At 42.0% G+C, this 16,520-nt stretch overlaps 1 protein-coding gene across 2 annotated transcripts in view; it reads left to right on the forward strand.

The window, feature by feature from the left end:
• SYDE2 (synapse defective Rho GTPase homolog 2) overlaps positions 1 to 16,520 on the forward strand; it is a 49,665-nt gene that overhangs the window by 20,559 nt on the left and 12,586 nt on the right. For both annotated transcript variants that reach the window (XM_052802142.1, XM_052802141.1), the window contains exons 2-4: positions 2,437 to 3,168; positions 12,363 to 13,462; positions 15,620 to 15,746. In XM_052802142.1, coding sequence (XP_052658102.1) covers positions 2,526 to 3,168; positions 12,363 to 13,462; positions 15,620 to 15,746 — 1,870 coding nt within the window. In that variant the 5' untranslated portion in view covers positions 2,437 to 2,525. The remainder of the gene's footprint in view (positions 1 to 2,436; positions 3,169 to 12,362; positions 13,463 to 15,619; positions 15,747 to 16,520) is intronic.

The raw sequence follows: 16,520 nt of genomic DNA on the forward strand, positions 1-16,520 counted from the left end.
AACACAGGCATAAGGGCTTTCAGGATCAGGGCCAAATTTGAATAAAGGGGAAGCAGTGCATGTAAATACTGCTATCAATTGCAAAAACTGCAGTTGGAAGATATATGTGTAAGTGTATCATTTGGATGAGATTCAGTGAACGTTTATAATCAATGACCTCTGGCACCTTGTCGGCTGATTTGGAGACTGAGAAGGGGTAGTTTTGAATACGTGTGATAGGTGGCATGTCTCTGCAAGCAGTACGGTTATTGGAGGACACTGGAGGTACTTGATTATTAATGTTTCTGCGGTAAGCTTTTGCAGATGGTTTGTTATTGAGATACCCGGATGGATGTTGAAAACAAAATTGAGTTTGCCTTGTGTGTCTGCTGACGCCAGTTGTGTCACTGGGTGTATATTTAGGCACACTGTACTTCTTAGGAGCCCACTGTTCTGGGAATTGTAGGCTGTCGTAACCAGCGTGGAAGGGCCTGCATTTCTACAGTGAAGCAGGAAGTAGCAGATATTTTTGTTTGTGGAAATACAGCTCTCGGATGCTCCGTCTATTTGTGTCACCGGAGCAGGGACTGCTCCTTGGGCTGTCCATGCAGAAGTGGAAGGCTTTGAGGTAGTTGTCACTGGCAGGAGGATGCCCGCCCAAGAAGTCCCCAATCCAAACTGACTTCTTGGAAATCTAGGCATAGCCCTGTGCTCACTGCAGATTAGTTCCCTGTCCTTTTGGTTAGTTCTTACTTGAAATAATAGTGAAATTGTGTAAAGGGGAACCTTTACGGTGGCACGCTTACGTTTCCAGGCTAGGGGTGGGAGAAGGAATATGACTGCTGCCAATTCACTGAAACTTTGCCAGAGAACTGTGTCCTCAGCCCTGCTTTCATGTTTTCCTCAGATTCTGTTAATTGACCAACTTAGGCCCCAGTGTAGCAAAACACTTCAATGGATGTGTGCCCAGGCTTCAAAGTGAGCATGGTTAATTTTGTTGATTCTTTGAACCAAGTTAATTCTTCAGATCACAAGCAGTGTTCATATTGCAGTTCAGCTAAACAAGTAAACCTCATTTTTTTTTTAAAATTCACCAAATGATCAATCTTTCATCAAATGAAATGGTAGCGTTTCAGATCTTATCAAGGATCTCTTCTGTCATTAATGTACAAACCTAAAAAGAGGGTCGAAAGGAAGGTGTTCAAGTGACAGTTGTCTTCCTGCCTCACTGTCTGCAGTGAACTTAGCTGGGTTTACAGAGCTGCTCCTTGAGTCCTCCTGAGAGGTATCTGTATTTTAACATCTGTTATTGGTGTGTAAATAATTCTTTTCCGAGAATAATGTTCAAGCAGCATCAAATAGCTGCTCCCATCTGGAATTCCAGTTGCCGAGGGCTTCGCATGAAAACAAGTTGTCTGTTTTATGAGAACCCAGTTAGCCCCATTCAGTCTTAGTGGCTGAGCAAACCCTGTCTGGGTTGTCCTCCTCCACGAAGGAGCATGAGGGTTATCTGACCTCTGTTCCCTGTTTTTAATTTGGATGTATTTGCAGCTTTCCTTCCAGTCCTAGCGAAAGGGCCGGTGCTTGCTCGAGGGTGAGGTGTTCTCTCCTTGCGTGGTCCCACCTCCCTGGACGGGACATGTTGCTGTGGTGCACTGCTGCTGAGTGGGGTGCTGGGACGTGCTCCGACAAGGGACTCAAGTGCAAGTGGCTTTTTTGATATATAATTAAATGTTCAGCTGTTACTTTAATGAAATCATGACAAGTTTTGGCAGCAGTCAATGGAATTTGATCAGGTGTTGCATGAAATTTTTGTTGTGTGATGAGGTATTTAAAAACTTTTGTACATATTTTTTCTTCCTCCTTCCTTCCTTTCCTGGTGGTGTGTTTTGTTTTATTCCCCACAAATCAGGGGATGTTTCTGTCTTAATTATAGGATAAAGCTGGTAAGGACAGCCCTTTCTTGAGGTTTTTGTGCAAGAGATATCCTCACCTTTATTTATATATAAATCTAGAAGTGAATCTATGTGGGTTTTTTGTAGCCATTTAAGCAGTACATTACACTAAAAGCAGGGACTATATTTTCATGGGTGTAAGTAAACTGGAGGAATACTACATGGCAACTTTTCAAACCAATTTACCTGAACTTTGCGGAGAAAAAGCAGCCATTTCTATGTAAGTATGCGTGACCTTTCAGCAGAGCTATCTTACTGCCATTTATCTAAATTACATGGTGTTAAAAACACAGCCAAACAAGCCTGACTCTTTATTAATTATGTGCACCTTCTGCTTTGATGGGCTGAAATCTAATTTTATGATCACATCAACTTATTTTTTGTCCTTTCGGATGAGGTCTAATGCAAGTGTCGCACAGCTTATGTGTTCATTTGTCAAAAGCAAAACAATATTCTAAACATTTGTCTTTCCCTCTCTTTTTGCCTTTCTTTCTGGGAACAGATTTAATAGAAAACGTTTACATAGCTTCGAGAAGCAGGAAGGACCCCAAGCCCCCCCAGGCCAGCGAGGTCCCTGAGCACAGGCCGCCGATGAACAGCATTACTGTTTCTAAGAAACGCAGCTGGCTGCAGCAGAGCACGCACCGACGTCCTCCTCCGGAAGAAGAAAACACCTGTAAGGAAACGCAGGGGGCTGTTACGCCGGTACCCAAATCTCCCATCCCGCTGCCTTCCGAACCTGCCGCGCCGCGGGCTCCTTCCACCTCCCCAGTGGGGCGGGAGCGCCCCGCGCGAAGCCGCGCTCCTGCTGGTGCCCTGCCCAGCACCGCAAGCCCTGCCGCACCGCGGAGCGCTGCTTCTGACCTGGGTGAGGATGACGACGCAGATGATGAAGGAGAAATATGGTACAACCCCATCCCTGAAGATGATGAGCCCGACTTGCCGAGGGGCCGCCCTTCCGCTGTGAATAGCCCTGTTGCTGCGGGCTCCCTGGCGGTTCGGTACAACCCCTCCTCCGGGGGTGACTCTGGGATGGCCGTGGGTCCCCACGAGGGTCCCCCGCGCTCCATGGAGAGCGCGGGGAGCAGTCGGACGGCTCAGCCCAGCGAAGCGAGTCAGGCCGATGCCGCGCATCCCGGGGAGCATGTGCAGCAGCACCGGCAGAGATTTGCCTGCAAGGCTCCCAGTGTGCCGGCAGTAGAAGACAATCCTGCCTTTAAGTGCCCTTCAACAGGTAAGAGGGTTCAGGAACACAGAAGTGTTATGTCCTCTATTTTCTTTTAGAGGAGTAATAATGCCTTCTTACGTCTCTTTTCTCTTTCTCCTCCTTTTATCTTTATCAAGCAAATTTCTGGTGGAAATGCACGTCAGGTCATAAAAAATGACTCAGATTGTGAGACTGATACCTACTAAATGTGGAGCTGCACAGTTGTTTCTCAGTCAGTTTGTTCATGGCATGTCCAGGTGTGGTTGTCCTTTGTGCTCTTTGGCCCCCACCTCGCTGAAGACAAGCGTTTTACAAAGCAAGCTTGCTAAAGGCTGGTAACGTGAGGACACACTGGGTTTCCTTTGTTAGCTAGTGCCTAACCCTGGCCTTGGATTCCAGCCTTGAAGCTACTTAATGTCTGCAGAAGTTTCTTTAGCTTGCTGTTTGGGACTTTTTAATAAAGACTTTTTGGAAGACCATATAAAAGCTATTCATCATGTCACTTTCTGTAATTACTGTCTTGTTGACTGTCTCAGGCTAATCTAATAGACTGGAGAAGAGTGGTTTTCACTTTCAGAAGCCACCCTCTTTGTTCCTGGTTATCTTTGGCTGAGTGTTTGATAGTCTCATTTCCATAATTCCATTAGTGTGTGAATTCAGCATCTTATTAAAGATTTTTCCCAGTCTATTAAAAAAAAAAAAAAAAAAAGAAACAAAACCCAAACAAAAATAAAACCACACCAAACGAAGGTAAGGAGAAAAAACCCACCCAACCCTTTCCAAAAAGGTATTACTTTTAATTACTGATGTGTCTTACGTTATCTTGACCTTAACTCTAGTATCCTGTTGAGAGTTAGAAACAGCGTAAAGTTCAGGAGACAGGGGATTCCAGGTTCACACCTTTGGAGAAAGCTCACGCTTTCTTTGCACTGACATTTAAGAGCCTGTGTTTCTTCCCGGCTCAGCAGAGAGGACCTGAAACACTGGCATGGGAGCCCAGGTGTGCATTGCCTTCTGGAGGAGCCCCCCCATCCAGGTTGCCCCCGTCCATCCTCGCCATCCTGGCGGGCTTCTGGCCCCATGTCCCTGCCTGCCGGGAGTTGCTGTGCCCAGATTTCCAGCACAGAGATTGCTTCTGGGAACGGGGCTTGTTTACAAAGGCACCAAAGCAACTGCTGTAAACAGCAGAAGAAAAACCACTTGGTCTTCTCTTCTGGGAGCTCACATTTTTTTCTTTTTGTGGAAATGCTGCAGATACAAGCGTATTTTTAGTTGCAAAGTGTGTCAAAGTTATTGGGCATTTATTTAGAAATAGCTCACTTGATAGCTGCTTTAAATACTTAGACCAGTTATATTTGCTTGCAAGATAGATGAAATATCATGTTCTTAGGTAGATTTTTCTCATTGTTGGAGCTCTAGGTGCTTTAGGGAGGTTGGTAAGCATGGTTGTTTAGGAAAGCTGTCCCCCCTGCAAATGGTTTGACCCCCATTTAGGTGGTTAATCTCTCAATATATAGTTGACTATTTATTAAAAAAAAAAAAAAATCCCTTTATGTAAGAAGAAAAAAGTAAAAATTGTTTTCATACTGAAGAAACATTTATTTCTGAAAGCAAAATTGCCCATTTAAAGTGTCTCATGAAACTGGGAGAAAAGTGTTCTGAATTTCCCCTGGTTGGTTTGTTATGCACTGAGTTAATTAAGGTACTTCAAATGCAGCTCTCCTTTTGCATGTATTGACTAGTGATCACATTGAGTAGATTAATTTATGATGAAGTGGATCCCTGCTGCTCAGTAATTGGCTTTATTATGGAGAAGTGGCTTAGTTCTTCTTTTTAATCCAGTTAAGGTATCTACAGTTACTTTCAGTCAAATTTAAAATGACAGCTCATCTATACAAAATTACTGCATGAAGGGCAATATGGTCAATTTAACTTTATTTGTGTTAGGACCTTGTCTGAATTGTACAACTGCTATGAAATAGATGTCTATATTCTTAGAGAGCTGCGTACATTAAACAGTAACTCCTGACAAATAAGCAATTACTGCTTTGCGGAACAGTCTGCTTACCTTTCTTATTGATACGATTTTATATATGTCAACATTGGTTAGCATTTGAGTCTAAAGTACTAGATTTTGAGAAGCATAGAAAAAAGTGGGGCACCATAAAAGCCAACAAAATACATAGTTGTTCATTTTGTCATTTGCTGTTTTCTTCTTTGGATAATGGAATCAATTTTACCTTTAAAACTTTAATCATTGCTGCCTTACGTGGGTTTCCAACTTCGTAAGGAGAAAATGGTCGTGGATTTTTTTTCTTTGGGTTTTTTTTTTTTTTGAGAGAGTCTTTATTAGACAGAAGATTAAGAAAAGATAAATGATAGAATTCAGTTACTGGGAATCTTTCCAAACACAGCAGCAAATAGATATTTCCTGTAAATGTTATCAATAAAATGGATCATAGTTGTAGAGGTGCTAATTTGCCCCATAGTCTTAATTTACACCATTAGTTCCTGGTGTTAATCTGGTTACTTTCTACAGTAAGTGCTATTTATGTTAATAGGATTTGTCAGGTAATTCCTTAGCAAATAATTCTAGCCATGCTGGCTTTTAAAAAGAAACTGATTAAAAGTAATGCACCCCTATAGCAGAGCTTGGGAAAATGATTCATGTATTTTGTTTATAACAAGTACACAAAAAGTAAGAGTAAGAAGATAACTTGGTTCTGAGTTAGTAATGTAGAAACATAGTGCCAGCTCGCACTCTTAGGTCTGTGGGAGAAGAGTTTAAGTGGAAAGGACCCTGGAGGCCGTTTTTAATTTGATGTCTCCTTGTGCAGGCAAAATGGTTATGGTGGGGAAAATAGGAATATTTTTTGTTAGAAATGCCGTATGAAAAATTCTGTATATAGTTTTTTGCATATATAAAATGTTAAATTTTCTTTACAACTGCTTAGGATTGAACTCTAACTCTTATGTGTTTATAGATGTGTGTATCACCTGCAAAATGTTGAAGAAAAACACCCCTTTATAATGTTGGTTCCTGTGATAGATTGACATCATGGAGCTCTGAATAGTGCCTTCTGAAGAATTTGTAATATTTTTGCTTTTGGGGAGGAGTGGGATTAGTGTCCACGTAATCAGTGGAATCATCTCACATGTGTCGGTATCTCAGAGACATCCTGGTAGGACTTGCACATCGTAGGTTGCCAGGATCTGGACTGTGCTTTTGCTACTGAAAATGTACGTGTGTTAGCTGGCTGGCTGGCTGGAAAATCCTGTTAGGAATCACTGTAAATGGATTTCTTTTCAACATTGTAGGAAGTGAAGGTTGATACCATATTCCCACTTAACCCCAATACGTGCCAACTGGACCTTGGCTTAAATCACATTAAAACTACAGTGCTTGTTCTCCACTTAGACCACGACCACTATCTTGGTTTCCAAATACATCTTTTGGGGCCAATGCAGGCAAATATTTTGCATGCTTAGATGTTGCAAATAAGCTTCCAGCAATGTACATATTTGCTAGGCAGCAAATCCTATCTACCAATTTCCTTTCCCATGTTGCAAATGCTATTTGCGTCATTATTCTTTTTTTCCAGATGGAAGATGCTTTGTGATTTAACTGTTTTCCAAGTGCAAGCTTTGGTTTCATGAGGCAGAAAAGCACTCACGTGAAATATTTGCATAATGTTTGAGATACCAAAGTGGTTTGGTGTGTGGCAGAAAGATCCCTCTGCTCACTCTTTCTCCTGCAGAGCTGAAGCCAGTTTGTCAGTGGGCTTTTGGGGAGTTTGTGCACATGCTTTTGAAGGTCAAGGGCTTATTCATGCATGTGTCTTTGATCCATGGGGTGACAATGCCATAAAGACCTGCTGGTGAAGAGGCAAAAGCATGTAGCAGCTGTGGAGTGGAAGCAGTTTATTTAAAGTAACTATTGCCTTTTTCAGTTTCTGATTTGTACTGAGTAACTGTTTATATCCTCTGACTGGGAAATTAGGGGCAAAGCGGCTTTTCATGCCATGAAAGACACAGTGAGGGGAGGAAATCCTCGTGAGAGCAGCCCAAATGGACAGTGCTTGGCATCAGCCACCGTGCTGCCGCTTGCGTCTTGGCGTGATGCCAGCGCCTGAATAGAGCCGACTGGTTTATGTGCATCGCAGAATCATTAATGTTTAAAGTATCTGCAACAAACTCATGCTTGTTTGTAGATACTGAACTCTTTAAGTCTGGTCAGAGATCTAAAGTGCTATTACACATGCTTGTTCCTCTCTCTAATGACATACCACTCTCAAGGATGCTCTGAGGATCGCTGCCACGATGAAGAGCAGACAGTGGTCAGCCCCTTCACCTCTCGGTGTGCATGATCCTTGGGGGGTTATGCTGTAATCACTTCCTGTTTTAATTAAGGGGCTATTTAAAGCAATTTATTTTATATTTGTTGCACCTGTAAAGGTAATCCCTGGGTTGATGGGTTTATTACAGCTTGCTTAATATCAGTGTGCATAGTATTTGAAGAAAACAAACTACCTTTATAGAGTTCTTAGAGGTTTTTTTTTCTTTTTTTTTTTTACCTTTTTAGTAATTTCTCCATTCCTTGATTCTGAAGCATTATGTGGGATAGAACTCGGAGACTGCATTGGTCAAAGAAGTAATTTTTATAGGGGTAAAAAAGACTTTTTTTTTTTTTTTTAACAGGTTAAAAGAGGAGATTCTTCCATTTATTTAGATAATTAAGATGTTACATAGAAGTAATACAATTCTATCTCAATTTTTAAAAGTTCTTTTTATTTTTTTTTGAATTTTTTTTTCCCAGTTGCTGATGTGGATAGAGGTGACGCTTTCCTTACATCTTAATTGAAGTTGCTTGAATTTGATATAGCATGAATTCTTCTCTTAATGCCATTTACAGTTCTACTCTGAAGTTTTATATCAGAACAGGTCTGGAACTATCTGAGGATGAAAAAACATAATTTGTCTGCACCTGAGTAAGTTAACAGCCTTTGACATCAGTAGAGCTGTGCTGTTTGTGTCATATCAGTATTTCTCGTGGAATCTTGCACAGAAAAACAGTAGCCCTTTTTCATTCACCCATTGTTTGCTACAAGAACAATTTTGAGATAATTGGGGTTTTCTGTTTTGATTTGCCGCTTTTTCATTTTTAATACACTTTCCCAGTAAGTCCTTGTATTGATTTTAGAAATGATAATGATAAAAAGCATGAAGAATGTGGGCAGAAGGGAGACTTTGGTTTTGAAAGCTATAACCACTCAGTGTAAGCTGTATTTTTTTTTTTCTTTTTAAAAGGAAATGGCTTAGATCTTCAACACTAATACCATTATTCTAGAGAGATGCTTTCAGTGTTAGATGTAGTGTACTTATTAAGTATGTCTGGAGAATGGCAGGAAAAATTAAATTGCCTATCAGGTTTAGTTTGGTGGGAACACAGTGTTTCCATTAGCTGTGAGAGTGGCCGTTTGATACTTCAATAGCTTGCTGTAGTAAGGAGCTGATAGTTATCTGACTTACTCATTCACCTCAACTTGTTGTCCCGAAAAGAAATTACAGGTTTTCTGAGGAATTTTAAAATAACTCAGAAACCCTACCTTAAGTGATAAGGAATGTTGCATGTATAATAGGGTAATCAAACATGCCTGTAAAATAGCATGCGTTGCTGGCAACGGGTATGACAGTGATATATGTCCCTAACCACATGTAAACAGTGTTAAGCAGGGTCAGAGAAGCATTTTTACTGTACTAAATTACTGCGTATGTCTGTCAGGGGCTGTGTGGTAAGTGCTTAAGATAGCTTGAGTCCTCTCTTCCCTTGGGGCAGCGTTGTGTAGGGGTACGGTCTGTCAGCACCAGCCTGCTCGACCGAGGGGACAGTAGCGATTGCCCTGTGGGCACCTGGCTGGATGGGCTGGGATGGGGGGGTCTGGGTTCGTGAAGCACTGTGGGCTGTTTGTGTCTCTGGTCACAAAAAGGCTTTAACCTTTCACACAGCCATATCGCTGAGCAAAGTAAAAAGTGGCTTTACTACTCAAGCTGAACAAATAGCTGATGGAAGCAGTCACTTACAATGTCAAGTCACTTTGACTCGGATAGCATTGTCCTTTGAAAACTAATTTTTTTTTTTTTTTTTTTTCTGTATTGCTCATACTGCTAAAGGTTCCGGAAGGCATAAGGTAAATGTAGTGAAGACAGTATATCATAGAACAGCCCAGGTTGGAAAGGACCTCAGAAGATCATCTGGCCCACCCTTTGGTGGGAAAGGGAGCCTAGATGAGATTACCTAGCACCCTGTCCAGTTGCCTCTTGAAAACCTCCAGTGATGGGGTCTCTACCATGTCCCTGGGGACGTTGTTCCAGTGATGGAGTGTTCTTGCTGTAAATAAAAAAAAAAAAAACAATTATATATATACACACACATGCATATATATATATATACACACATATGCATATATATATATATACACACACATGCATATATATATATATAAAAAAAAAGCTGCATACATAAAACTGACCATCCCCTTGCCGCCCTGGTAGTCATTTAGGCAACAGGTGCCTCTTAGGTTTCATCTTGTCCTACTATCCTTCTGTAAGGATATTTTTAAAGTTTAACTGCTGAGATGGGATGTGTGGTGGCAGAGTGAGTGAGGACAGGGACAGTGAGGAGCCTGTTTGCAGCACAGCCTTGTAACTTAGTAAAAGGGACGAGGCGCAGCTCAGTTCCTCTGGCACCCTTGTGAGAAAGCTGTATCGGATGGGTAGGCTGGGAAGTGAAGTGTTACTGGACTGTGCTACAGCTCCTTTTGCAGCTTGTTCAGAGCTGTGTCATGTACACTCTTTAAAATTGCGTGCATACCTCAGCACATTGCTGGCTTTAGTGGAACAACATGTGGCTCAATGCTGATGGGAATACCATCCTGCATAATACTCAACTGTTAAGTTTCTTCCAGCCACATATTTCATTTTAACTGTTTGGTGCTGAACCCAGCCGAAGTTGGACACACAAAAGTTGGAGTGTTAGGTTGACTCTTCAGTTTTAATGAACTGGGGGGAGGTTGTATTTGCTGGCCTGCTTTTCTAAGCCTGTGCCAGGGGCTTTTGACAGAAAGGGAAGATTAATGTTAGCGGGCTGCAGTATGGCACCGATTGCTATAGAGTGCTCCAGGCCAGCCCACCAGTGGGACTGTGCTGTGATTTGCAGTACAAGGGAAGGCTTTGTCCGCTTTTATCAAACACCACATTTCTAACTAGCTGCTTGCCAGAAAAGCACAGCAGGCGTGCTAGAAATAGTCCTTCCCCTGCAAGGGAACTACTTCCATGAGATGCAGGGCTAAATGAATTTTCCTTTGTTGCTCTGAAAAACAGATTCCATGCATTATGTTTCATAACTGAAACTTTATTTTATAAAGATATTATTTTAAGCAGCTCTCGGCAAAAGTTATTAAAGCCAAACTTCTGTTGGGACTAGAACTAGTCTTCATAGGTTTTTTGCGGGGGGGGGGGGGGGCGGGGACAGGGATGACAAAACCACAACAAACCACTCTGGTCAAAGACCAGATAGCCTGATTTTTTTAAGCTAAGCAAAGTATAAAAAGTAAGTTATAGTTAAATGGTGGAAATTAACGTGGATGAACAGGGGACTTGTAAAGATCACTAGCTGTATGGTGATTTGGACTTGAAGTGATTAGAATTAAAGCAGTAAGCCTTTGAGAAATCTGTAAGAGAAACCTCTGTAACGTATGATTTGCTGAGTATTTCGTGAAAACAGTGCTGCTTGCTTTCTTTCTAGGCTGTAAATAGACTCTCCCTTTCCCTGTCTAGCAAGGGGGGATGACGGATATCGGTGTTTGAGTCTCTGTGAGCTGCTTGGGCTAATTGCACCACACAGGTTTAGCGTGCTTAGGGCCTCCATAGTACCCTAGCCTGCACAGACAAGGCTGCATGAGTCCTGTTGGGCACTGCTAACATTTGCAAAGTGATGAGTGAATGGGGTGGTTATTGCTAGCAAAAACCACTATTGGTTTCTCAAGGGATAGAAAAGTGACTCTAAGTGAAAGTACTCGTGTAATTTTATTAATATCTGTCATTGTGGCCTTAGTTCCCCTCTTGCATGCTTCATTAACTCATGTAAATTCATTGCCTTTCCTACAGTTATTACTGCCTCATGTTGGTGAAAGTGTGAAAAGCTTGAGCTGTAACTTGGTATTTGGATTTCCTAGAGTATTGGAGCACGAGGTGAACCGCAGGTTCCCGACTGTGTGCAGTACTGGCTTATGTCTGATCGCGTTCCTCAGTTAGTTGTCTTTTACTGCTAAATTGAGGGAGTCTTTTTCTTTTTTCTTTTTCCCTCTTTAGCATCAGTGCCTGCTGTTATGATTTTTTTTTCTTTTTTTTTTTTCTTTTTTGTACCTTGAAAGGTGGGTGATTTCCCATGAGGACGTCACTTGGGAACCGTATAACTTTAAGCCCTGTCATGGGATGGTTGTGCCAGGAAAAGATGGAAGGTTGCTGGCAGGAATGAGGCAGTGCAGGATGAAGCTTTTGAATGGAATAAATCCTTGTTGTGTTCCTCTTCCTCCATCCTGCGGTGGAAAGGAGAAGTTGAGAGAAATGGAAGAAAAGGTGTAAGACACTGCCTGCGTCTACACGGGAGGGATTTAGGGCTCTTTTGGGTAACAGAGGGACATTCTTCACTAGAAACAAGTATCTATCCTCTCGACTTAAGAGGAGTGGGCAATGCTGATGTGTTGGCTACGTAGCTAACTGCTTTGTAGACAAAGGTGCATTTGTCATATTCCAGTGTTTTCCCATTTAAGACTGGTTTCGTTGCACCTGTGCCCCAGGAACGCAGCCATGTCTGCTTGTATGGTGGATACAGCACAAATGGATTGAGCTGAATGCAGCGTGTGAGCTAGCTCATTTGTTTATATGTAGTTTCTGGCCCTTTCATCTCCATAAAGCAGAACAAATCTGGCTTTTGACTATGAACTGCCAAATTTGGCTGAACAAGTCAGCAGAGCACAGCTTTCTAAATGCTCGTGAACATCTGACTGATGAATGAGTGATGGTTGTCTGAATGAATTGCGTTTATCAAGTTATGACAAATCAACATGTTTTCCTCTAGTTCAAGATTTATTTTTTTATTGCTGTGAACTGCAGTTACTGAGTGCTTTGAAAATGATTATTCCTTCTGTTTTCTTCTAAAGGGTCTGGAGTTGTACTTGCACACAAGGCTGATATACCCTCAACAGAGGTTTCTCCTCCAAGTCCCAGTCCTCTGAAAAAAAGCGGATCAATCAACTGGCCTTTCCCTGATAGAATTAAATCTCCCAGGACTGTGAGGAAGCTTTCCATGAAAATGAAAAAGCTGCCAGAGCTGAGCAGGAAGCTGAGTGTCAAGGGAACCTCAAGCCATACTAGTTCAGATAATCCTCCTTCCCTGCCGAAGGCTAGCTGCCAGGATACAAGCCATATGGTGTCTTTGCCATCTTCTGGAAACTCAACCACAGCTGCCAGCAGGAATGTGATAAGTCGTTACCATCTTGACAGTAGCGTGTTGTCACAACACACCTACAAAAAGAAGAGCTCGAGGAGCTCCAAATCCTTCAACAAAGGTGGTTACCTCAGTGATGGTGACTCTCCCGAACTTATAACAAAATCAGGTAAACATGGGCATGAAACCAAGTGCGGGAAAGGAAGGGAGAGCCTTCCAAGTAACAGTGGTAAAACTGAAATAGATATTGATGCTTTCAGACACTACAACTTTTCTGATCAACCCAAGTGCTCTCAGTACATCTCTGGACTCATGAGCATTCACTTCTACGGTGCTGAAGACTTAAAACCACCAAGAATAGACTCAAAAGATGTCTTTTGTGCAATACAGGTTGACTCAGTAAACAAAGCGAGAACAGCTCTGCTTACGTGTAGGACAACATTTCTAGATATGGACCACACGTTCAACATAGAAATTGAAAACGCGCAGCACTTAAAGCTGGTGGTGTTCAGCTGGGAACCCACTCCGCGGAAAAATCGAGTATGTTGTCATGGAACCGTGGCTCTTCCCACTCTCTTCCGAGTGACAAAGACACATCAGCTGGCTGTCAAACTGGAACCAAGGGGGCTTATTTACGTCAAGCTGTCGCTCATGGAGCAGTGGGAGAACTCTCTCAATGGCCTCGATACAGATCGGGAGCCTGTGATGTTCGGGGTAGATGCTCGAAAAGTTGTAGAGAAGGAAAATGCGGGCTTGATGGTGCCACTTTTGATGCAGAAATGCATTCTGGAGATTGAAAAGAGAGGCTGTCAGGTACTGTGCATATTTTAATCTGTTTTGTTAATATTTCTGTGTCGGGATAGCTGTTGTTGCAGAGCGTGAGCAGTGAGTGGGAAAGGGGAAATTAAAAACACCTTTACATGTCAAATTTTTGCTTTGCTGCTCCTGTTTGGTGAGCACTAGTCACTAGGGAAGAATAATGGGACTGTGTGAAATCAGTGCTTTCAACTTGGCCTTTGTAGAGGAGATGTACGCTTGCTCACAGGAGATGCTCACAGTAGTGCTTTAGGACTAGGGATAGTGAAATGAACCTGCAGCCCCCAGCATGTAGAATCACCCTCAAAAAGCAGAGCTGAGATGAGAACTTGAAAATGCTTGATTCCTGAGACATGGATCACTCTGTAAGTACACGTATCTAAATGCAGAAATGAGTGTAATGTTCCCTCCTACCCAAAACCGAAGCATCGTGTGCAGTGACACAAAGTGATGAGGACGGGTCTTTTGACAAAACTTTACTTACATGTGTGCAGTCTCAAGCCAACGTGCCAAAGACTTGTTTCTGCCATTCACTTTGTGCAGAGCATTAAGATGAGGAGGAGACCCTGGGGGGCTGAATTAGTTGTTTTGCTGTGCCACTGCTCCTTGCCTGCCTTCACGTTGTTTTCAGAATTAGGACAGGAGATGAATGCTGTAAAGCAGCAGTGCCCAGTGTCTTCTCTTCATCCTGATACAGTTTATTGGTTGGTGTAACCTAATGGACAAAAATATGTTTGAGAAATGAGGTATGGAAACAAATAGCCAGTTACGGATGCTAGACAAGAAGTCTGTTAGTAAGGACTATGCATGGTCCTAAGGCTGGACGTTCCCCATGGCAATTAATTTGAAACTGGTGGGAGGACTCTTGCATGCTGTTCCACAGCATGTGTGAGCCCTTGGTTTCTTTTACACCTGTTCTTGCTCAGGTGAAATTGAGAAGTAATCACACCTACCACTGTTACTATTTTAAATTGCCGACAGGTTGGATATAGTTCCAGGTGTTATGAGATTAACTCTGCTATTTATAACCTAGGTCATAAAATATATAGAGAAATGGTACTTCTATGTAATGACTTTGCTGAAAGTCACTACTGATAATGACTATGATTCTTATTGTGAATGCTTCTCCTAACATTATGCAAATCAGTGGAAAAGAGAAGTTTTATTCTTTCCAATGTATGTGTCCCATGGTTTCAGCATTTTATTTTGGGCTTATTAGCACCTAGTCATGCAAATGATATTGGGTAATCAAGGCAACACTGGTAATGAAGCGATTGGGATCTGAATTGTCTGAATGTACCTGGTGCCTTTGAGCATGAAATCTAATTTGGAAGGGAGAACCAAAAATGCAAAATATACCGTTAACTTGTTTTAACCACGTGCTTGTCTGACATTTTTGACTTTCCTATAGACTGCAAAACTGTCATATTGTGTTTTCTCCACCTGAATTTCACATGTGGCACTAGAAAACTTTAAAAGTTTAAGAGAAATTGTCTGCAAATACTAGATCATGTTCAGTCTTGGGAAAGAGGGGAGTACAAATTCCATTCAGTAAATTTTTCCATTTATTTAAACAGGAATTAATATATGGCCAGACGAATATTCTTGTTTGCAAACCTAGACTTGCATGATCTAAGTCAGGGTTTTTGGTTTTTTCATCTTTTGAGTCCGTGGTAGTTTTGGACTAACCATTTACTGCTTAGTACAGCTGCCTATAAAGTTCATTAAAATAAAATGAATATGTTGAAGATTTAGTTCCTTAAGATCATAGGAGTGCTTTGTATAAATGGTGTTGATGAAAATTAAAAGTAAATAATGATAAAATGCAAAATTTGAGTTCATGAAAGCACATGATTTAACTAGTAATTCAGTCCAACAGTGTTGTGGGTTTCATTCCTATCACCTTGAGCATGTTAAATAACCCCTATTTTGTATAAAACTTTTCATACAATTTGAAGCACATGGAAGTCAACATCTTGTCATCTTAAAAACAGCATATTCTAGGTGTAATAATGGAGTATTCATAATTTCCTTGACATACATGTCCAAACAATTGTTCTAGTTGCGCATCCTGGATGAGACAACACGTGATGTCAATTGCTAGTCCCCTCTGCAGGAAAATGACTGATGTGGGGCTGTTGTTTTTGCTTCCAGGTGGTAGGCCTGTATCGGTTATGTGGCTCAGCAGCGGTTAAGAAGGAGCTTCGGGAGGCCTTTGAGAGGGACAGCAAGGCTGTTACCCTCTGTGAAAGCCAGTACCCAGATATTAATGTCATAACAGGTAATAAATATATTTACTTGCTTTTCTTTTAATATAGAACTGTGCTGTGTTCCTAACATACCTTTTAAAAGGTGAACTAGTGCTCTGAAGTAGTTTTCTGTTGTCCTTTAACAAGCTGCTAACAGGTGCTTTGTATTGCTGAAGGTTAGCTGAGAATGAGGGCAGTAACTTTGGGGATGTTTAAGTAGGAAGCAGCAGGGATGTGGAGGGAGGAGGGTATGGAAGGAGCTGCTTTCGGAAACTGCTCTACCAGTCACAGAGGGAAGTGGAAGCTGGAAAGGAGCCGAGGTCCCTGAAGCCTGTTAAAGCTCTGTGCATCTTGAAAAACGTGGTTGTGATCAGGCACATGCGCTGTGCTGGTTGTTCTGCAACATGTGATCCAAGGGCCATCTTGGATCAACCCACTGTCCTCCCTTTATGTTGGAGACTGCAGGATTTTTGGAAACAGATTTTCCATTCTTTTAAATATAGTTAAATAGCAGCTTTTTCGTGCTCACTGGAGTGGCTCTTTACTTGCGGTCGGGCAGCAAGCTCCTGGCAAAGGTGAGGAGGGCTGGGAGTACCAGAACAGGAGGTCTTGGGAAACCTGTCTGCATCTGCATCAGCTCCTTACGGCAGTGTCTTCACAGGAGTTGCACTGCACAGCGGAAGAAAGTTGTTGAGGTTTTTTTGGTTTGCCTAGAAGTGGAACAGTTTTATAACTATTGATACTTGTTATGTAAGCCAAAGTTGATCTAATTTCAGGCATCACTGAGTAAACTAATTGCTCCAGGA

This window comes from Harpia harpyja, chromosome 11, assembly GCF_026419915.1.
Source record: "Harpia harpyja isolate bHarHar1 chromosome 11, bHarHar1 primary haplotype, whole genome shotgun sequence".
NCBI lineage: Eukaryota > Metazoa > Chordata > Aves > Accipitriformes > Accipitridae > Harpia > Harpia harpyja.